The following is a 23,941-nucleotide window of genomic DNA, read 5'->3' as shown; positions in this document are numbered from 1 at the left end:
AAAACAATTTAACCTCTGCCCCCCCCCCCCCCCTCCGGAAGCCTCACCAGGTGGCAGTCTCTGGGCCTGTTTGTGAGCGGCACTTCATTTTTGCCCAACATCTTAGCACCTTGCCAGGCTGTGCTGCCCAAGTATGACAAGAGGAAGAAAGATGCCACGGAAGACAAAGACCCAGTGAGCAAGTCTTGGGGCAAGGCCGAGAAGAAATGACCCAAAGGCAAAATTCCGGACACGCTCAATAACCTAGTCTGGTTTGACAAAGCAACATATGACAAACTGTAAGGAAGTTCCCAACTTTATGCTTATAAGCCAGCCGCTGTCTCAGAGACTGAAGATCCGAGGCTCCCTGGCCAGGGCAGCCCTGCAGGAGCTCCTTAGTAAAGGACTTTTTAAACTAGTTTCAAAGCACAGAACTCAAGTAATTTACACCAGAAACACCAAACGTGGGGATGTCCCAGCCGCTGGTAAGATGCATAAACAACAGGTCCCACCAGCTGTACATTTTGAAAAATAAAACTTTAATCACATTTTTTAAAAAAACACAAACAATTTAATCTCAAAGTACTGATGACATATAGAAAATACCAGGCACGTGTTCACTTCACCTGTTCACTTCCTTCCTGCTACCCAGATAGGAGCTGCTATGGGGAACCAGGTGATAAAAGATTTGCTCAAACACACACAGTGTAGCGTTAAATATTATACCTTTGGAAATGAAATGTGCAATATGGTTCAGTCCCCCAGGACCATAACCAGAACCCTCTCCTTGATAAGAGTAAATGCTACTTTAAAAAGGAGATACTCAACATGTGTAACTTATTGCGAAGCAGAAGTATTTTTTAAAGAGTTACCAAACTTTACTCCAAAAAGTAGCAGAGAATTAAACCTTTAAGACAGACCCAAGAATCATGAGAATGTTTTCTGTGCTGGGTAGCAAAGGGCCACAAACTCAGCAGCTTAGAACAACACTCATTTATCATCTCATAGTTTCCATGATTTCCATCAGTTAGGAGTTCAGACATGGCTTAGCAGAGTCTCTGCTCAGGGTCTCCCATGGCTACGATCCAGGTATCAGCTGGGGCTGGGGTCTCCTCTGAGGCTCAGGGTCCTCTTTCAAGCTCTGTTGGCAGAATCCATTTCCTTACCATGTAGAACTCCTGGCAGCCTCTTTAAGGCCAGCAGGATCTAAGTAGGGATTTCTCCTATCTCCGACTTACACACACCCTCTTTTAAAGGGCCCACCTGATTAAGTCAGGCCTACTCAGGATGATCTCCCTTTTGATTACCTTCATTTTATATCAATCACAGATAGAATGACAGTATTTTAGATATACTGTATTGAGTTAAATAAAATATAAATAGTTCACCTATTTCTTTTCACTTTTTCAATGTGCTTTTAGAAAGTGTAAATGACATATATGGCACACATTATGTCTCAGCTGGAAAGCAATGATCTATAGCCTCTCGCTGTTCTCAGATAAAAATTGAAACACCCTTAGTGTGACCTACAGGGCCCAACACAATCGAATCCCTGACGACCTGTCTCAGGTCCTCTCTTGCATTCTCCCGGCCCCTCATCACCCTCCAGCCACGCTGACCTTATGCTCCCTCTGACATAGCAAGCTCGTGTCCACCTTAGGGTCTTTGTCTTCATGACTCCAGCCTTCTGGAATGTTCATTCCATGGTGGCCCTACTCATAGCTGACTCACTCTCTTTCTTCTGGTCTCAGCTCACATGTCACCTCCTCCATCAGGCCTTCCTGGACCACTTGATCTGAAGGAATCACACATCCAGTAAATCCCTCCTTCGTATGTTTCCTCTGAGGCACTGGTTGCCATCCTTAGTTATCCTATCTAATTACCTGCTCATCTGCTTAATGCCTGTCCCCCACTAGAATAGAAGCTGGGTGAGGGCAGGAACCTTTCCTGTCTTATTCACCGTCTTTCGTATCCACAGCTCAGGGCCTAACCCATTGCAATTCTCAGTTCCATGTTTGTTGAATGAACAGTGAAAAAGGGATACGTCAAAAACCCCACCTAGGGCAAACCTAGTGATAATCATGGGGACAACGCCACCATCTGACTCCAGGTGTTTACTCCTTCCCCTGCGATCAACCCTCCACAGTCATTTTAGGAGGCGATGGATGTGACTAAAAGGACACAGTCTGGAGTTAGAAGCTCTGAGTTCGAATTTCATTTCTGCCACTTACTGGCTGTGTGACCTTGGAGAGAGCCCTTGACTGTCCCCAATCTCCGTTTTCTTTCAGAGCAGTTGTCTTGAAGTTCAAGTAAGAGAGAGCTTTGTCAACCAGAAAGCCCCAGGGATATTTATTAGATCAAGCTATTCTTGAAGGGGAGAGGTTCTTTCATTTACCTGGGTGTCCCCAGCACCTCGCACAGGGTTTGGCTTAAGGCAGGTGCCCCCAAACTGCTTGATGGATGAATGAAGCTTCTGATCCAAGCCCCAGCACCACCAAGCAATGTACCTTGGGGAAGTCAGATCTCTCTACTGTTCCAGTCTGGAACAGAGACCCCATTTTTCCCCCAAGAGAAGCAAATGGACCTCAGAGTCAAGTGAGGCTGGCACATTGCCTCCATTTTCCAGAACAGTCCCAAATGACAGTATCCTGTCCAGGTGTTCAGCAAAGACTCCTGGAACATTTGGCTCCAGAGTAGGGTTTAAAGGGTCAGAGTCAGCACCCTCAACCGGGGGAGAGAGCAAGCTCTAGCACGCAGCCAGATCACCTGTTTGCCACAACAGGTTCTTTTCCAGAAAAGAGAGATCAGGCCACTCTCAGCAGTAGTTCCTGATTCTCACACTCTGAGAAACAGCCACAATATCTGCCTCCTTAGTTGAAACTGGGGCCAAGAGTAAAAACTAGGGGAGAGGAAGGGGGCCTTGTGTTTGGAGCTAACGTTGTTAAAGTTAATAAAATTAGAATTCTTCCATGGAACAATGATTTCTCAAGATGGGGCATGAAGGTGCCCGGGAAGGGAGTGGGAAATGACTTCACTGGGAAGGCTTCTGCCCAGCTTGAAGGGATAAAGCTTCCCTTTGTTACTCTGCTGGCTGCTGTTCCCACACCTGAAACACAAAGGCTTAGGGCATGACATCTCAGTACAGCACTATTGTTCCCAAGATTTGCTACTAAAAGGGCTATTCACGTGGAAACCTCTCTCGGGCCAGGCTTCTGTTCACTTCGGATTATTTACACACTGGTTTAATAGGCAGCCCACCTTGGAAGTTTGGGCAAACCAGACCAGGTGTAGCATTGCACCACCTCTCCCCGGTCCCACCTCGCCTGCTTACTGCTGATTAAAAGCCAGATTCCAACAACCGTTCATTCAATAAATGTGTTCTGAAAGTCTATCACGTGCTGGCATTGGGGCTAGAGCTGGGAAGCAAGCAAGACAAACACCAATTAGAGCAGAAGTCCAAGAAAGAACAAAAAGGCCATCCCTTGTCTTGGAAAAGGGGAGTTACAAACAGAAAGCCCTTTCTAGGAATGTGAAAGGCGGGTCACAAATTGGGATCATCGGTCAAGGTTTGGGATTGCTGGAGACGATGACGGGTTAAGAACCAAATGGAGAAGGCCTCTAAGAAGGAAAGTGCCTCCAATAAGAGTCCAAAAATGTGACCTGCAGCTCCCCCTGTGCCCCCAACTCAGTCCTACATGATGTGCTTTGAAACAAAACCACCCTTCAGTCTCCCTGCAACCCGGCTTTATTTTAGGCCACTTGAGCCCTGGTTTCTGGCACCGCCGATGGGGGTTACAGGATGAAACCCACATGATGGAGCAGTTTTCTCCCCAGAGTGAAAAAAGGGGGCTTGTGTTGAGCCCTCTGTCCAGGCAGGGAAAACGCCCGTGGGAACCCCGGTCTGCGGGGCTGGCTCAGTCGGGGAAAGCGGATCTACAGGCGGACACACACAGTGAGGGGAGCCCTGGCCAGTGCTGTCTCGCAGGGGTTGTCAGGTCAGATGCTGCAGTACCTAGGAATCTCCCAGAGGATGGTTTGCAAACCTGCGCCCCTCTCCCCAGGCACTGTCTCGGGTGAAAGCTGGGCTGCAGAGCTCCACTTCGGACCGTCACCCTCTCTGATCAGATTTCTTCATCCATCCTGGTAATAAGGAGCCGACTACAGGACACCATAAAGAAAGCATGCCCACGGGAGTGACGATGTCCCTCTCCGCATTTGTAAAATCAGGACAGCCCTTCCCCTTCCTCGCCGAAGCAGGAAGATTTACACCAGAGCAACTCACGAAAAGGCAGAGTGATGCTTTACGAACGTTAAGCTGAGAAATGCATGGCTCGCTGAACTCCCACCTCCTCCCTGGTGGCTGCACAACTGGGGAAAGCGAGCCCGCCGAGGGGGGCAGCGCCGCCGCGCCCCACCTGCCCCCCGCCCGCACCCCCTCCGCCCCCCACGACCAGGCAGGGCGGGCGGGAGGCGACCTCGGCTCAGCATTTATTTTTGGACCCAGCTCACTAAAAATATCTCCGCCTTCCCGTCGGATCCCTCTCGCGCGCTTGACCTGAATGAATCGCGCGGCCCGCCCCGCCCGCGGCCGCTGGCCTTTAAAGGAGAAGGGCGTGGGGACGGCTTCCTGCGCTCCCGGGGCCGCGGAGCCGCCCGGGCGGGCGGGGGCCGCGCTGACGTCAGGGACGCGCTCGCTCCGCCGCAGCCTCGGCCCGGGCCCCGGCCGCTCGAAGGAGGGGGGGGAGCTGCGCGCTGGGATTGGCCGGCCCAGCGCGAGCGCCCGCGCGGATTGGCTGGCGGGGTTTTAGAGGGAGTCGCACTCTCCAATTAAAGGGCCCGCCGCGCCCCGCTGCGTGCAGAGCGCCTCCTGGGCCCGCGAACTTGGCCATTCACCGCCGCGGTGCCCGCGGAGCGCCCTCGCGCCTCTGCCCGGGAAGCCGGGCGCTGCTTCTCCAGCGCCCAGGAGGATGGCGAAAGTGGCCAAGGACCTCAACCCGGGCGTTCAGAAGGTGAGCTGCGATGGGCCTGTGCTTACCCAGAATTTTCTTTTTTCCCCCGGTTCCGTCGCCCAGGTGTTCGCGGAGGCTTAGCTAGAAGTAGGAAGGAAACTCATTAAATCCCAAGACTTCACAGAAAACAAAATAGTTGGGAACACTTGTTTAAACTACTAGGCACCCCTCCAGGAGGGAAAAAAAAAAAAAGAAAGAAAGAAAGAAAGAAAGAAAGAAAGCCTTTGTGTAAAGTATTTGCAATGAATCTTAGTTCTTTGGTGATGATAATTAAAATTTAAATAAGGTTAAAAACCTTTTTTTACATGATAATCCAATGATCTGGGGGGGGGGGTACCGTCCTCTCTCCCTTCCCCCTCCAGAGACTGAGGTGATGGTTGGGGGGCTTGCGGGGTGGGGGACTGGCATGTGCTATGTACTAGCCAGGAAGTCCCCCTTTTGCCTTCACCCTAGTGTTTTGTGTTTTCCACACACACGTTTCTTTAGTTGGGGATGGGGGTGGCAGTGGTTCCAGCACACGGGAACTAATTTCTGTCCCCGGGGTCTGCATGTTTCCCTTTCAAGAAGGGCTGGCCAGGAGCCCAGAAGGTCACGGGGCAATTACTGCAGGAGGGGCCTGCGGCTGTGCCAGTGGCTCCAACGCCCACCAGTTTCTTACCTGAATGCAGCTGGGAGAGGGCCCAGGCCGGAGGCTTACAGGACGCGAGCTGGAGGGGAGCAGAGACATCCTAGGCCAATGGAGAAACAGGCCCAGGGCCAGCAGGCAGCAGAGAATAAGGGAAGGCTTATCGCTGAAACCCTGGCCCTGACACCCCTTAGCTGCACCATGCTGACCACCACTTTTCTGACTCCCCTTTTCCCTGTTTCCGATGCCAGGATGATAGCCCCCACCTCCCTCGCAGCACCAGTAACAGGAATGGGACACTGTAGGTTAATCTCCCAAAGCAGTCTCCCCCCACCCCTTTTAAAAAGATGTAATTGGCTTCATGGAGTGGTTCGTGAATGGAGGCAGCATCCTGGGTACTAAATAGAGAGGTGCTCCAAGAAGTCCCAAATCAGTTATTTTTAAACTCAGATTTCCGGGGACTCAGACTTACAGGGCAAAGTCCTCAGACAGCTGCCATTACCTGTGGGGTAGAACAACAAGAGAAGAAGAAAAAAGAAACTATGTCAGAATCAAAATAAAAATGCGAGCCAGCCACTTAGAGGCGCAGCATTCACGCCTCTGATTTATAGCTGCGCCACTGCACGGCTGAGCTGCGCCAGACTCCCACGTAGAGTCCAGCGGACCCCTCTGAAAGTGTACACCAAGTCAGACTTCATCCGGGCATTTCTCCGGAATGCACCGTGCCCCCTTGCATTTGCCAGACTATTTGCAGAATCAAGTCATCTCTCCTTCTATGGAATTCTCGTAACACTTTAGACCATGGTAAGATACCCATTAATTCCTACCTAGTAGTGAGTCAGGCATGCTCTGCTCTTATTTCTCTACACATCTTTCTAAACTCCTTAAGGGCAAACCTTTCTTGCTCATCTCTGTTCCAAAAAAGCATGCCACGCACAGCGGGACTCAGTAAACCACTAGTGAGCCTTTGAATATCCGTTCAGCTAAGGCCAGAATGTTCAGGGACAGTACATTTCGTGCATTATGTTTTTTAACTTGTAGCACCAGGATATTTGTGTCTGAACTGCCTCCCCAAATTCATTGAAGTAAAAGAGTTCCAGGCTGAAGAGGCAGAGTCCCACTGCCTTCTGAAAAGTCAGATGATTTCAGGTGGTTTTAGCACAAGCTGGCTGTTGGTTAATGAATGGCATGAGAAGGGGGACACGGGAACCCCCCTCCTCTCTGAAAGCCAAAGCCACCCTTGGAGGAAGCCTTGTTTTGTTTTGTTTTTTGCTTTTATAATTTGATTTCTTTTTTTACTAAAGTACAGTTGGCATACAATATTATATTAGTTTCAGGTGGACAACATTTACAGGGTGGGGCAAAGGAAGGTTACAGTGTGGGTACATGGAACCGAGTTTATTCTTGTGTTATTAATTATTGTATTATTTTCCATACGAGCAACTGTAATTAAACCTCCTTTTGCCCTAGCCTATATATACCCTATGATGTGATCTCCACGGTAAGTCTAGTAACCATCTGTCACGGTACCAAGTTCTTACGATATTCTTGACTCCATTCCCTATCTTGTTTTTATTTTCTTTGCATAGGAGACTCTGATTATCTAGGTTAGAGGTGGAACATGTTCTCCTTCTTGTCCCCTCTGGTGTCAACTTCCTCGGCCTGCAAAGGGTTTATTTTTCATTTAGATCCAATTACAGGCTTAGAGAAAGAATGTGGTGGGTAGAGATGAAAGGGCAGATATGTATTACCTCTTGAGACTGTGACAATCAGTAGGAAGATCGCCACTTTGTAGCTTAACCAATGTCTTCAACTCAAAAAGTCAAGGGAAGGGAGTGAGGGAGAAGCTCTCCTTGCCGAGTGAACATCATGTCATATCAATAGCATGCTGAAAAGCTTTTATTGCACATTTACTTTTTAAATCTGCAACAGTGGGCGGGGGGGGGGGGCTTATAACATTTAGCTTCGGGGTGCATAATCACACTTAGGCATTTCAAAATAATTTCATAGACTCTTAGAGCTGCAAGGGACCTATTTACAAAATGAGAAATGATTTTAAATGGCATACAAGCTATCTCCACTGCTCTGCCCCCAAGGGATGGGGGGAATCCCCAGCAGCTGGAAAGTCAGAAAAAGGTCTTCAAGAGAAAACATAAAATTCAAAAACTGGAGTAGTCTTAGAGGTCATCTAAACCAATCCCAGACAGGCTGAGGGACTCACCATGGGTCACAAACATAGTGGCAGAGCTTGGAAAGAGTTCCCTACCTCCTCTCATCTGTGCTAAATCAAGTGCTCCCATTGGGTGGATGCTCTTGAGTTGTTTTTCTACTGGGAAAGAGAGGTTTTATAGCACATAGAATTCCCTGAGAATGATGAAATAGCCAACACTGCTTGGTAACAAAGGGCCTTGAAGGCCAAGTGCCATTTCTCTTGGCGGAAACACCCATTATTGTGGATTTGTTCTTCTACTATTTATTAAGTGTATTTAAGAATTTTGGGTACTAGTATTCTTGTAACCAGATCTGGGTTCAAACCCCAGCTCTACCACTTACTAGCTGTGTGTTCTTGGGCAAGCTAATTAACTTCAGAGTCTGTGTTCTCATCTGAAAATTGGGGAGACAGTAGCAGTATCTATCCTAAGATGACAGATTATTAAATGAGATGATGTATATAAAGGAGCTTAGCACTAGAGCCCTTAAGTAGAGCAAGCTATTATTACTGTCAGTGGCGGTGGTATATTTCCATGGATGTGTGAATACTGAAAGGAGTCTTTTGATGAATGAAGGAAACACTTTTCTTTATAGCTGTCTAGAGCAACTAATTTTCATTGAGCTGAACCAAAGCCCGTGGCTCAGCCTTACTAAGCTAGAACAAGGACCAATGATCTTGTCTTCATTCTAGCCCAACAGATACAAATCTGCTTACACAGAACAGAGATGGCCGGTCATCAAGCATTTCACTCGGGAGCCATAGAATTGTAGGCCCAGAAAGGGACATGGAACTCTTTTCACTTTTTAGATGAGGAAACTGAGGGCCAGAGGTGTCAGGCTCCTTACCTGAGACTGCTGAGAGGTGTGCTGACTCCCACTAGGATACAGGCCCCTTGGCTGCCAAGGAACTTGCGGGGATTTAGAAAGGAGTAGAACAAAGAGACCTAAAAGCATGTTCACTGTTGACGGAGAGCGTGCCAATGGACTGGCTCCAAAAGCTGCTTTCTTCAGCCCTCAGCACCATGTCGGAGGAGCGTTCAGCGACGGTGCCTCTCAGTGCATGGGCAGGTTCAGCTGGGCGTCTCCCTGCACCCTGTCCAAATCACGTCCCTCCCGGCTTTCCTGTCCTTCAGATTCCTCCTCCCCTCTGCTCAGCCCTTCCTGCTTTCACCTCCAGTTCCTGCAGCATGCAAAAGTGCTGGCCCGTCGCCTGGCGAGCCGAGCCAACGTAAACACGGCTCCTCCAGAATTGTCGTTGGCTCCCTCAATCTTAAAAATATATTAAGCTGTCACTTAAAGACCTTAATAGCCAAGGCATTGGAGACATGCCCATAGGTGTATAAGCAACTTGGCACAAAAGAGAGCTATAGTTTAAAAAAAAAAGAAAAAGAAAAGAAAAGAAAAAAAAGAAAAGAAAAGAAAAGAAAAGAAAAGAAAAGAAAAGAAAAGAAAAGAAAGAAATTATCTAAGACCTTCTTAAACAGTGTCCAAAAACAGATGCAGAATCCATTGCTTTGTAAATTGCAGATGCTTGTCATGTTGTGCAGACATGTCTGAATACGTGGGACTGGGGGCTGACGACTGACTTTCCCCGATGCTTCCACCCCCTGTGGTGCTGGGAGGCAGGGAAGGGCTTAATCACAGAGCATCTCCAGGCTTTACTCTAAGCATCTCAGATCCAAGGCCTTCTCCTCTTCCAGGACTTACAGCAGTCCTATAAGTAGGAGACTGGAAAAATGACTCTGCTATTCCCTTCTGAAGATCCTATAGTTTAATCCCTGCATTAACTGACCAAGGGTGACAAGGAAGAAAAAGAATAGGCTGGATTCAGCAAAGGCTGGGGACAGGAAAGAGGGACAGATGCACAGGCCCATGCATGTGTCTTTCTTTGCACCCCGACTCCAGCTGCTTCTGGTGAGGGTGAGGTAAGGAGCAGAGAAGTGAGGGAACAGTTCCCCCTGCAAGCCACTAGCCTCAACTTCAGGAGAGGTATTTGATGTGACTTTAAAAAGGAGAATCATTCTTTCTTTCCAACTTGCTTATTTAAAATAAGCAAGTGTGTAAAATGAAGTGAAAATCTGTCATGTTAAGTACAGACCTTGGGAGTTGTTATATCTCTAGTGTCCATCCAGCATGGCTTAAATATTTATTATAAGAAAAGTTTTCTGGCAAGGGGTTGAGTCATTATAATAACTGCAGGCATTTTCGCACTGGGTGACTTTGGACAGGCCACTGTTCCTAGGAAGTGGCAGACCTTGGATGAGAACCTTCTAGTACATCGACCGTTCGTGTATACCAGGCTGTCTCCCAAATTACAAATGATTATGGAAAAATAGGCCTAAAATTCTGTTTCACTGAAAGCAGAATCATGGAGCAGCTTTTCAGGACACCCAAAAGAACAGACAGCTGTTCTTTTTAAAGTGCCTTCATCTGGAAATATCCCCCCACCTTTTTTTTGGCTGGCAGCTGCTATGATCTCACCAATGCAGGGCCACCAGTCCCTTCCACAGGAGCCCCTCAAGATAATGACATTTTCTAACTTCACATGGAACATTCGAGGTTTCCTGAACCCATCTTGGAGCTTCACACATATCCATGGCACAGATCTACCAAAGCTCGAGAAATGTTATCTATAAAGCTTTTACAGAAAGAGATAAACAAGAAGTTGGGGCTCATCTGTGCCCACATGAGACTCTTTTAGCAGCTGCAACTTACATTTGGTATCTAAGTCCAGATATCTGATGTAGAAATGCAATTGTTTTCACAAAACCAGAAACAATAATGCAATTACAAAGCCTTGTAAAACTCCCAGATCGACTCTTTGGCTCATTGTCTGCTCTTTTATATGAGAAGCAAATGCTTTTACATATTTTTCTCAGAAGGGAAATGTTTGGTCTTGCTTTTACCAAAGGTTCGAAGAAAGACAAAAGAGAGGAAGGAAAGAGATCACTTGAATGCACACAGGGTGATTGACATTTTCTCACACCTCATCTCATTTAGACTTAAGGACTACCATGCAAAAATATTAATGACCTTTTTACACGTGAGTAAATTAAGACTAAGGGTTTAAATGACTTGCCTAAGATCATATGATGGCAGGTTAGGAACACAAACCCAGTTTTCTCGTATTCCAAAACTTAAGCTCTTTCCACTACAAGAAGAAACAAGAAGGCTTTCATCAGAAGTAGAGGTCTGGTGGAGAGAGACTATGATTGTTGCTATGAGCTTCACGGAAATCAAGGTCTTCCTACATAGTGATAGTCTGATCCAGGAATCTCCCAGCATTTGCCAAATGTTACTGAGCATCTGTACCTCTCTCATATCTCTTGGTCACTACCAGGTGTATATTGCCACCCCCACCAAGTCAGAGCCATTTCCCAGGTATAGAGCAAGGGCTTTCTGGATTACTCCTGGTTCCTGGTTTTCTAGAAGACTGGTAGAACTCTCTAGGAAGGAGTTCTAGGCTGGTGGGGAGACAGCCCATTGTATGATTATACAATATTATCCTAAAATCACTAAAGAAGCAGTAACACTTGACAAAAAGTAAAAAATCCTAGGAATCCCAGGAAACTCCAGCCTAGGGATAAGCTTGTGTATCCATGCCTGGCCAGGCTGACTCATGGGCCACCCAATAGCACGTGAATTGGGACCAAGCAAGACATGGACCCATGTGTGTGCTTGAAAAGGAAAGAAGATTATTGAGGGCGCAGGAACCAGAGGCTCCATTTGGCAACTCACTCTTGAAGGACAGAGGAACACTAGGGTCTACCCCATGGTTGCTCGGTCAAACCCACATGAGAAAGAAGAGTTAACAGTTCTACATTTAAACAATAGTTAATGAGATAAAGCACATAAAGTACCTGGATGCACAGTAAGTGCTCAAAAAACTTCCCTCCTGCTGTTATTGGCATCCCTGTAATCGGCCCCATGCAGAAACCGCAGAGGTAGTTAAGTGCTGGAACTTGGAAGACCAAGTCCAGCTTACCTACGTCACATGTGGCTTCTAAGATATCAGATTGCAGGGCCTTCTCTTTGTAGCTAAACTTAGACTAGCCATAAATACACTCGTGCCTCATCATATGCAAAACCATGACAATGCCAACAGTTTGCCCCGAGTGTCTGGTTGCTACACTTCCAAAAGGCAGCCGTACCCTTGCCCGGAGGGGCAACCAGTCATCGGCCCCAGATGTGTGATCTTACACAGGCGCTTACCCTCACCCAGCCTTGGATGTCTTACTTATAAGTCAGGGTAATAAGTCAGGTAATAAGTCATTTCTTGATTTAGAAAATATCTATTCAGCACTTACTGTGTGTCAGGTGCTGCGCTGAGAGCTGAATACAAGACAATTAAGAAAGCCATGTAAACGTGAGTCTGGTGGACTTCATTTCTCATAAGGATGGAGAAAAGCCAATGAATGCCAGCGTTCTAAGACTCTTTATGCCCCTTGACCTCCGCTACACACACACACCCCCCTCCTTCTCCTTTGCTACCCACCCTCAGGTCTCCCAGCACTGCACGCATCCGAGCCACATCCCAACCCTGGTCATCTCTACAGTGTAACAGTGGAATGAGCATGATAATTCTCTCAGTCGTTGCCTTTTAAATGGGCCACTGAGTGAAGAGAAATCTGAAGCAGGGGGGATTGACCACCACTGGCAGCTCTTAGGTACCACTGGTGGCCGGTGGCCACTTCAGCCTCTTGCAGACCTGCGGCAGTAGACAAGTTGTCTGTGCTCAGTCTATGTCTTCAAAGGCCCTGCCCTCCCTGGTGTTGGTGTCAGGGGCACCAAAGGGCAGGAGCATGGGGAAAGGGCTGACTAACACCCCATAATAATCCTGTCTTAGAAGACAGCATCTATTTGGGCTGTATGACTAAGTGGCATTTCCAGGTCCGATTCTGAGGCTGAGCACTGAGGTGACTGACCTGGCTTATCTGCTGGCTGGAAGAGGTGGAGGGGAAAGTGGAGTCCAGTCCTGCCCTCATCCTGGAGGAGAGCCACCCACCCACCTGCCACCACCTGTGCCCCCACCACAGCCCTGGCCTGTGGTCCTTGGTGTCCTCATTAAGATGATCTGCCCCTAATATGGGGAGCAGTCAGCATTCAGGGCTACTTATTTTAGAGGAAGTCTGGAAAGAGGATTTTTTTAAATCTTGTTAATAGATAGAGGAGAGGTTAAAAACAAGGGATCTGTGGATAGAATTGAGGGTACCAGGAAATAGAAATGAAGAAGAATATTGCATCCTTATATCCCCAACCTCTAATTGAAATTCGGTATTTCCTTCAATTGTGAAAGGAGCATTTCCTTCCATTGTGAATGGCAGCCGCTGTGCTTTTTTTTTTTTTTTTTAATCAAATAAAATTACTGCACATGACATTTACATTAGAAAAAGATGCTAGATGCAGGCCCTGTGCCCTTGATACCAGTGGAAGTCTGGCATTTTCATAACCTATTCCAGTGTTGGCAGATGCCCATTGGGACACTTCTACTTGTCCCCATTCTGAAATAGTAGTAATTACATCCACTGGTAGATCTTGTTAATTAGTTTAATAAAGGCACATATGTTACTAAATCACAGATTTGTTCTTGTATATTGATACTATTTCAGTAATATAAGTTTCCTTTGTAATCCTACATGTTTTATTATATGCATTTAGAACATTGTTCTGAGAAGGGATGCTTTCGTGTCCGACAGTCAAAAGAACCCAACTATATTATAGCCTCCATTGAAATAAAGCACTAACAGAATTCTACACACACAGACACACACACACATACAAATATACACATATATGCACATATAAACACACACACAACTGTAGTGGACTGAGATCTGAGGTACTTGGAGTAGAATCCCTGCTCTGCCACAGGTTTCCTGTTACCTTGGACAAGTCACATTAGCTCTGAGCCTCAGTTTCTTCATCAATAAAATGAGCCTAAAAGTTGTCCTCACACCAATAATCTATTAAGTTCTTAAACAGTACTTAACAAACAATAAATGTATGTTAAACATGAGTTATCATCACTATTAAAAGAACTAATGAGTGAAGTGGTAAAGAGAATAAAAACATTACTTTTTAAATTTTATTGATTTGAGAGAGAGAGAGGAAGGGAGGGAAAGAGAAAGAGAGAGAGAGACATCGATTTGTTGTTCCACTTATTTATGCATTCATTGGTTGACTTTTGTATGTGCCTTGACCAGAGATCAAATCCATAACCTTTGTGTATCAGGATGATGCTCTAACCAACTGATCTACCTGGCCAGGGCCAAAACATTATTCTGATGAAACTTATTGCCTACCTCTGATTTGGCCAACTTCAAAAACTTATTTTGTGCAAATATATATTATACAATTATTATATGCCAGGGACTGAGCTGGAAAGTGGAGAAGTAAAAGGAAAGGAATCCAGAGGCTGATGTTTTCAGAAAAGGAACAGCCAGTGCAGCCACCGAAGATTACATCAGTCTCTAAAGATTGAGGTATGAGCATGGGACTCGGGGACCATGGGACTCGGGGAGATCAGAGGAGGAAGTACTTAACCTTACCTGGCGAGGTCAGGGAAAGCTTACCAGAGAGGCGACATTCGAGCCAAGTGTTGAAAGACAAGGATGAATGAGCTATTCGGATCAGGTCACGGTCCAGTTTCATGCCTTCCAAGTCTGACGCCCAATGTATTCCATTCTATTTCACTTCTAATTTGGGAAATATCCATCTTACACTAGAGAAATACATTCCCCTGTATCCGTTCATGGTGCACACCTGTGATTTTCTCATCTGAGAACATGTTCCTCTTGTGTCTCAGCCACACCCTTTGGGGTGGGGGACGGCCGTGCCGGCCAAGCTGGCCTGCAGAAAACTCATGGCCGCAGCTCGAGGCTCTCCTAAGCCCAGCAGTGGAGTGCCAGCAAGCTCAGCCCCACCGCATTTGCATTTTTTGCAGGAAGTTGGAGATTCATTTTGTGACAGAAGAAAATAAAAGCTAACTGAGGGTAGGCAATATATATGGAAAGCAAGGAACCACACACGCACACACACACACACACACCCCTAAGAGATTCAGTACACTGCATGTATGAAAACATTTCAAAGCGCCTTCACCTGTAAACTCTGATGCCATTTAAATGATTATTAGAGGAACAGAAATTCCCAGTAGGATTCCTCACTGAACTGTGAGGAAGCAAACCAGCCTTTGAAATAGGGGAACTTGATTGACAAGATCCAGAAACTTACAGCAAAACAATTCCTTTTGCATTGTTCTAACTTCAGATTTCTGACTGGGCAGCCAGGTGCTGTAAGAATACCACTGATGAGCATTTATACTCCTATAGAGACCTGTTTTTTCTTAACCCCTCTAATTATTAGACAGCTATTTTTTATTTGAGCTAAGATCTGTGTGTGTGTGTGTGTCTCTTTCTGTCTCTCCCTCTCCTCTCTCTTTGCCTTCTCCCCATTGGTTCTCTCTGTTTCCTTAGTTCAAGAGGCAATGGCCACTTTTTAAAAACATTTTTGTTCTGGTTCACCAACCAGTTCCTACGTATCGGTCAGGATTAAGGTCAGAGCGTCTATTTGGGGGTTACTTCCTAGTCTTTGAGACCTGACATCTGCTTTTAGCTGAGTGAGCTAGCCAGCGGACAACCCCCGTTTTTGTTCAGCATCAGTCTGTGACTTGTGTACCTCCTCTATCTGGGCAGGTTTCCCTCCTTCCGTCCTTACCCAGTGGGCAAGGCCACTTCCACCCACAAACTATCCTGTTTCTTAGAGGAGAGTTTTTAAAATGGAAAAATATGTGAAGAGAAGGGAGTAGGAAATTTTAAGGCACTAAGAGAAGTACTCCAAACCCATGTCATAAATACTCATGAAAAATTCGCACTGTTCCACGTGCAAAGTACCTAATTTATAAAAAGGAGGGAAGAGTAATAGGAAATCAAACATGGCTATGGAAGAAAAGATGAAAACCTTGGTTATTACAGAAAATATTTTTTCAAAGCTTCTTAAAATTATTTGCAGAGTTGTCATAGCTTATTACTGTATGGAATACTAAAATAGTAAGAGAATAACCAAAGTCTTATATCCTTGTGACTTTTCCATCTGGAGGAAATGCACAATAAATAAATATGAAAGCTGGTCATCAAAATTAACTTGCTTTCATTAAAAGATACCATTAAGAAAGTGAAAGACAATCCACAGAGGGAAAATATTCACAATACATATATCTGACAAAGGATTGTATCCAGAATATATAAATAACTCCTATAAATCAATAATTTTTAAAAGGCAATCGAATTTTTTTTTATTCTCACCCAAGGATTTTTAGAGAAAAAGGATGGAAGATACAGAGAGAGAGAGAGAGAGAGAGAAAAACATCGATGTGAGAGGGAAACATCAATTGGTTGCTTCCCATAGGTGCCCTGATCAAGGATCAAACCTGCAGCCATTCAGGGGTATAGGACAATGCTCCAACCAACTGAGCAACCTGGCCAGGGCAAGTCAATCCATCAATCCAATTTTAAAAAAAATAATTGATGACTTGAACAGGCATGTCACAAAGGAAGATGTCTAAATGACTAATAAATGTAGGAAAAGGTACCAAACCTTATTACTCATCAGAGAAATACAAGTTAAAAGGATAGCGGGATAGCATTATGCACCCAGCAGAATGGTAAAAGTAAATAATGACAATAGTAAGTGTTGACAAAGACGTGGAGTAATTGGAACTCATACATTACCAGGGTGAATGTAAAATGATACAATCATTTTTGAAAACTGGTAGCTTCCAGTAAAGTTAAATGTATGCCTACTCTATGGTTCAGTAGATTCACTTTTAGGTATATAGCCAAGACAAAGGATCATTACTGTCCACACACAAAAAACTTGGACAAGAATATTTGGAAGAGTTTTAACTCATAATAGCCAAACACTGGAAATATTTAAAACCTCCGTCAATAGGAAAATAGATAAACAAGTCATTTTATATTTATACAACAAAAAACTTAGTAGTATTTAAAAAAAGGTATCTAATATTTGCAACAATAAGAGTAATCTTAAATATGTTTGACAGAAGTCAGACACAAAAGCCCACATACTGTGTAATTCCATTGATGTGATCTTCAAAACCAGGAAAAACCAATCCATGGTGATAGGAGTCAGAACAGTGGGTGCCTTTATAAGAAGAGGATGTTATGGGGCATGAGAGAACTTTCTTGGGCACAGGAAGTGTTCTGTGTCTCTATCTGGATGGTAGCCACAGGGGATATACATACAATCAAGTGAATACTGAGATTTGCGAATTTTTACTACACATAAATTTTTCTTGAAATACTGTTAGAAAGTAAAGAAGACCGTATATGACAAATAATGGAAAGTGGTATGTATCCAAACAGCAGAAGGATGTGGGGACAAGGGGCTGAGGGCTAGGTTCTTGCTGCCGCCCCGTGCAGCTAGCCTGTGAATAGACAGCTTTGTCCCAGGGACCTGCCCTAAGGATTCTTTTGAAACTTTCCATTGACTTCAGTCTGGAACTAAAGTTTCTGTGTGATAGGTCCCTTTCAGCTCATCTTTCGCTACAGCATTCTGCTTCCCCCACACTGATCTGTCACTCGTTCCCTGACCATACGTTTTCTTCCTCACATGCATGTTGAAAGGCCTTCTCCATGGAACAAAATCCTGTCCGTTCCCCAGTCCCCTCTCCCATGGAGCCATCATTGCAGACCAAGTTCTCTTTCCCCTGAACTCCTCACATGGATTCACTCCCCCACTCGGTGGATGGTTTATTTTCTGAGTGGCCCTGGAACACGTGCAGCCAGTCTTGCCTGCTTAACTCCTGTACCATAGTATGTATCCTGTTGGCGCCTGAATTCTCCACGTATAAGGCCATACCTCATCCTCTTTTGTGTGCCCCCCAAAAGCCTGGCACACAGTAAGGGCTTGGCAGTGTTAATGAATGGAAAAGGAAATAGAATGAAGTAAGGATATAGGAGGGAGAAGGAAAGGTATCCAGAGAATCAAGAGCAGCTTGGTTCTCCATCCCTACAGAGACAAGGCATCCCCAGGGAGAGAAAGGGGCAGAGAAAACATGAGAGTTGAGGATACAAGACAGACATGGAATAGAGTAGGTAAGACCATTAACCCCTCCAGTGCCCCACACACGTAGCTGAATCTCAGACCTTCTGGTTCCTGGACCGAGATCAGAACTGGTAAGGTAGGAGTGGGGCCAGAGGAGTGGGAAGGATTTTCCTTGGTGTTTAGGAAGGATCTTAAGATGTAAAGGAAATGAAAGTGAGAGGGGTGGGGAAAGCACCATTCCAGACCAGACCCTGAACTTTTCATGTCTGGTTCCAAGTTGATTATAAACTTGCCTACGAAAGGATTGACTTTAGAATGGTGGGTGAGCCAAGCCTTTGATGTGTTTCCTTCCTTCAGACAACTAACTCGAACCTTCATCTGAACTGAGGCCCTCTGGTTCTGGCTGGAAGTCTCCTGAGAACAAACTTCAATGGTTTCCGTGGTCTGGGGAGGTGGTTGGCTCAGATCTCTAGACAACAGCAGCCACATCTCAGGAGAGTTGGCTCTCCTGAGAGACAGGAGCCAGCGAGACGACTGAAAATCGGCTGAAATTTAGCCCAAACCACTCATAGCTCAGACCGATATCTACTTTAAGTTTCTAGTCCTTGATGAATATTTATACCCAAATAGGGCCAGTGGAAAAGTTCCATCTGTGTGGGTTTTAAGAGTTTTGCCTTTGCTCAGCTACATTGACCAAACTCAGGAAAGTGGTGGAATCATTGCCAAGTACATGCTCTTTGAAGTACAAGAAATTCTGAGAAGGCCCTGGGCCCATCATATTTCTTCTTATCCTGCAGACTTAAGAGTTGGCACTCCCTTTTTTAAAAATGCTTAATATCAACACCTCTAGGCTTTATAATTTTCGCCAAGCCCTTGACACCGCACTGACTGTGAATGCTCTTTTGAAACAGTGGGTGATAGTCTGTGCAAAGTTTTGCTGGGGGGAAAACACTTTCTTGGTTGATATTCTTTCCCTTCTTTTCAAAATCATAATGGTTCACTTAATCACTTTCATTCTGCTCCTTCCTTTGCTAGTAGAGAAATGGCCCCACATTTTCTCCTTAGTTCTATTAATTACTCCATACTCCCCAGAACCAAAACAACAGAAACTTCAACCATGCTCTGCCCTTGGTATGAGGGGCAAAAATAGAAGCCTTGCTCTTGCACTAGGTCAAGTAGCTGCACTTATCAAGCATGGGCCATGTGCAGGCATTATTCTACATGGTTCTACGTAGCTTTTTTCCCAGTGTTCCCACCAATCCCATTTTACAGATGAGTAAACTAAGATTCAGCAATAAGATTCAGGGGTTAAGTAAATTGTCATGATGATATAACTAGTGTGATGGATGAGAATTAAATGTAGGAAATCCATTCCACAACTGCACACTCTTCCCTCTGTACCTTTTCCCATCTATACCCAACATGTTTATAGGGTTCCAGAAGGATGGGCTGTGAACATGTTGGTCATAAGGTGAATTTGGTTGGTACACAGACATGCATCCACAAATTGAGCCCCCTCAGAATCTTTCTCCCTCTTCAGTTCTTCCATCTTCAGATTATGTCAAGGAGACAGTCTCCACCTGGTGCTAAAATGTCTTTAAGGCCTCAGACACTTACCCAACTCCACCTTCAACAGATGGAAAATAGTCCTTGGCTCAGAGCTTTTAAAAAGCAATAGTATTAGCTAGAATTTAATAATGTTTCATATTTACTGTATTTTTATGGTTACTTTCTATTTTTTATACATTTTAGGGATAAAAGTTTCTTTTCAAGAAATACGTTTTTAAGAAGTGACTTGTTTAAAAAAAAACTATAAGGAAAGAATCACACAGTATATCGAGGACAAAATTAATGAAAGAGAACATGGACTCCCATAAATACCTTGTGCTTGATAATCCCTACTCTCTACAGCACTTTACAGTTTTCAGAGCATCTCATGTGCATCATCGCAGTTGACTCTCACAACAACCCCATGAAGCTGGTAGGGATTGTAATGCATTTTAAAGATGAAAAAGTCAAGTTTCAGACAGTAGAAACTGCTCACCGGGGTCACACAGGTAGTGAAAAAAGTAGCCAGAGTTCAGGTTCAGCTCCTTGACTCCAACATGAACAGTTCTCCCCCAACACTCTGCCAGCAAATAATTTCAAGGGCAGGCGTGGATAAAGGGATATTCCAAAGCAATGCGCCAAGACCAGAAATGCCATGGAAAGTCTGCAGAACTTAATGACTCTCACGGATTGGCCTGGGTTTCCACAATTTCCTGGTGCTTGTATATATTCTATTTCATGGAAAGCCTGTGGTTGCTACATTCTGAATTTCTCTATAGAAGTCTGATTTTCTCTAGTGAGTCACCTTCCAGAAGGTTCAGAAACAGGCTCTCTCATCAGGGAAACATCTCCTACCTTCTGGGGTACACCATGGAAGGGATGACACAAACTAAAAATGGGCCCCTTGATGAGAAAAAGTCGTGTTCTGCCCAATCAGAAGAGCTTTCTTTCCAACTTTACTTGCTATGAGCAGTTGGCTGGCATTCAGAGTGCAGGTCCAGGTGACTGCATGGGCAAGGATACCATAAACATGGGAGAACCAGTGGGTTTGGGGGGCAGAGAAGGTGAGTTGGAAGTTCCATCAGTCTATCCATGAAGAGATTCCAGGAGCTGAAGACACTCCTGGAGATAAAGCTGAGAGCTGAAGGGAATAGTTGAAGCCGCTGGGTAGATTCACGCATAAGAGAAGAGCATATTGAAAAATAAGACAAGAACCAGTGCTAGAACTTTGGAAGGGAGAGAGAGCCACTGAGGGGGAAGAGAGGGTTTGGTCAAAAGGGTTAGGTGACCCCTCCCCTTCCAAGGGAGGCTAGAATCCTGGAAACCAGAGGAAACCAGGGTGGTTCTTTTTTCTTCCAACCCTTCCTGCAGGCATCAGCCTCAGATGTGTTAGCTTTTACTGCACAAAGAAATACTGATGAAAGGCAAAAATGAAAGTATTATAAAAGAAGCTATTCAAACAGATGTTTATTGAGGAGCCACTATGTGCAAGGCATTATTTTAGGCACTGGTGATGGAGCAATTAACTAGACATGCAGGGACCCTGCCCTCGTAGACTTACAGTGTAGCAGAAAAGAACGACATTAAAGAGTTATGTCTACAACTAGATCATTAGAATCATGATAGGCACTACTAAGAAATATAAGATACAGGGTTTCCTGTGTTAGGGGTACCTGAAGGAAGATTAGGAGTTCTTTAGGTGAAGGGAGTGGGAAATGGTCGAAGCAGAGGGAAGTGACTGTGAGTAGGCTCAGCGGTATCCAGGAATTTGGCACTATTCCTGGGGCATATGGTTAAATGAATAATTCTGAATTTACTCAAGAGATCATTTTCTGGAAAGAAATTTGGCTTCTGTAGTTTTGATTTTACATTTTAATTGTGTTAAATGAGCTTCAAAGGTGAGGCCTTAAAAGCGAATCATTTGTAAAGTGAATGACCATGTACTAATTTCTGTTTCATAAAACTGGGCTTAGAAAAACCTGGCCTAAATCCTCTTTAGGGTGTTTTCATTTCTAAGAAACTGTGATTCTCTTATGTCAGATTTTCTTAAACATAGAATTCAACTATATGAAGTATGTACAACTACTGCATTATGTGGGGGCAAAGCCAAGGAAAGGAGGAAATACTTGAACGTGTATTGAATGTTAGTTTTAAAAACATGTAACAGCAAAAAAGAGAGGAGAGGGAAGCCATTTATAAGAAGGGTACTTGTTTTAAATGAAAAAAAGTCTTGCTAATGTCATTACACTAAAACACAAGGGTTTTTATAACATCAAGGCACCAATATTGGCTGAAAGTTGTGTGTGTGAATGCTTCCATTATTGTTTAAGTTAACCTGAGAAGTTGGGCCTGAGATCCCAGCAGGAGTCATTTGCATAAGCAAAGCCTGTAGACTTTCTAATACCAGTGCTGTACCTGTATGGCAGGATTATTAGGATTCAAATAGGCAAGATTACAAATTCTCCAACTTGGTTTGCTAAGTCTCTCCCATTTCCAAAATTATTCTAATAAAAGTGTGTTATCCTTGGAAAGATTAGTAATGCTGCAACTTAAGAAATCAGACACGCGCGCATGCACACACGTACACACACACCCCCCAAATTACATCCTTACAGGAGGACATCGGGCCACTAAAATCAGGAGCCTTATAAGTCATGGGAGGTACAATAAGGAAGTATTGCTGGCCTCAAGCTTACAGTTTTCTGCTTGAGTCAGTCTATTAAGTGCCGAAACCTAGGAACCATGAAGCCAATTAGATTTTAATTTCCACGTGCAACCTGAAGATATTAAGCCTGGGGACACCAACAGCTTGTTCTCATTTAGGAAATGGGGGCGGGGGGAGTAGAGAGTCCCTACTTGGACCTTATTTGTTTTTATCATGACATCCCCCAAGCTACTTAGTAAATCTCGATAAGATTCCCCAGGGAGTCTGGATAACTTCTGGTCCCTAGTGAGGCTGGTGTTTTTACTTACATCTTCCAAAAAGCTGGCAGGGCCTGTCCAAGAAAAAAAAAAAAAAATTTTTTTCAAGAAGAAAAAGATTGCACTGGAGCCTCTGGAAACACTTAGTTTGGCAAGAAATGCCAGGACAGCCCTTGACCTGTGTGATCCCTCTCACAGTCAAAGAAAACAACGCCCACCTTCTCGGAATCTGAGCAGTTTGGAAAGCCTCATAGAAAGTCAGCGAAGCACGGAACCCCTCAAATAATGGGCTGGCATTTCTAGAAACAGGAAGATCTCATAAACAGAGGAGGAAGGTTTCGCCCCCTCCGCTGCTCTTGCCAGCCTGCGTTCACGCACCCCCCCCACCCTCGTGCACGTTGGCTGCCCAGTGGCCGCGTCTCCTTCAAAGGGAGCTGGTGTCCAAGACGGTGTTGGTTCAGCCTTAAAAATCCTGTCCCTTCAGTCCAGCAGGGCCCCTTATCCATAAGACTTGCGGGCCTGTTTTGGATACAACCACGTGTAAACATCAGCTATCAGCAAGAAGCAGGCGGGGAAGAGGCTGGCTTCCTTTCCGCCTCCACCCTGCCAAAAGAATGTCAGACAGAGGGGTCAGCATCCTGGCTTTTCCTTGGGCCCTCACGCAGATCCATGGACTAGCCCTATCCCCTTGGGAAGATAAAAGAGAGATTCTGCGAATATTTCACGGCTGCCCACTTTCAACTGGGAGAGGGAGCCCAGCCTTGCAGACCGTTCCCTAGAATTGCTACAGCTCTTCTGTCCAAACGTCCCTTGTATCAGGCCTTTCCAAGAACTGCAAACCCTTGAAAAATGTACTGATTTGAGTCTTATCGCCTCTTTGCCTATTTTTTTTTTTTTTTATGAAAGTGCTAAAGATACAAAAAAGTAGAGTTATCAAAAAGGCAGACAGAAGAAAGGAAAAGGCAGGGCAGACACCCCCTATCTCGCTGGGAGCGCTCAGTGTCTGCTGCACCGCGCCAAGCGATAATGGGGTGGGAGGCAGACGTCACTAAGCAGCTCCGCTGGCCGACCGGCCAGAGAGGAGGGAATGGGACTGTGATGGTTCGTTTTTCATTAGATTTCCAGGATGCAGACGGTTAAGAATGGGGTCACTGTTGGAGTGGGGTGAGGCTTTAGAGCCAGTCACCCCCAGGCAGGCGTCACGTGCTTACTGCTATCATGTCCCAGGGTCCCGGCAATGCCTACTTCTCTGGAACCAGCTGGGGTCCGTGAAGCTTTGCTGGCCGGAGGGGGAGGGGGAGGGGGAGGCAGGGTCTTAAACAGAGAAACCTTTCATTTTTATATTTCCCTCTCCACATCTGGACTTGCTTTTCCACTCCATTTTCAGAGCCCGATTAACCCTTTGTGTTCACATTTGAGGATCTCTGATAATTTCCTGCCCTGGAGGGGAAGAAAGACCCAAACAAGTGATTACAACTATAGAAATGTTGCAGAAAGGGTCATGCCCGGTGGTTAGGAGTTTATGGGGGGAGGGGGTCCCTAGCCTGGGAAAACAGAGGACTTCCCTGAGGAAGGGATAGGA

General features: G+C 45.3%; 1 protein-coding gene across 1 annotated transcript in view; it reads left to right on the top strand.

Moving 5' to 3' along the window:
* The first annotated feature begins 4,871 nt into the window (after window positions 1-4,871).
* Window positions 4,872-23,941, top strand: part of LMCD1 (LIM and cysteine rich domains 1) — a 55,858-nt gene continuing 36,788 nt past the window's right edge. Inside the window, exon 1 of the mRNA XM_016210020.2 lies at window positions 4,872-4,988. Within this exon, the coding sequence (XP_016065506.1) occupies window positions 4,947-4,988 (42 nt within the window). The 5' untranslated portion in view covers window positions 4,872-4,946. The remainder of the gene's footprint in view (window positions 4,989-23,941) is intronic.

This window comes from Miniopterus natalensis, chromosome 15 (genome assembly GCF_054644295.1).
Source record: "Miniopterus natalensis isolate mMinNat1 chromosome 15, mMinNat1.hap1, whole genome shotgun sequence".
NCBI classification, from domain to species: Eukaryota; Metazoa; Chordata; class Mammalia; order Chiroptera; family Miniopteridae; genus Miniopterus; species Miniopterus natalensis.
The sequence above is the reverse complement of the archived record's forward strand: the minus strand, read 5'-3'. Positions and strand labels throughout refer to the sequence as shown.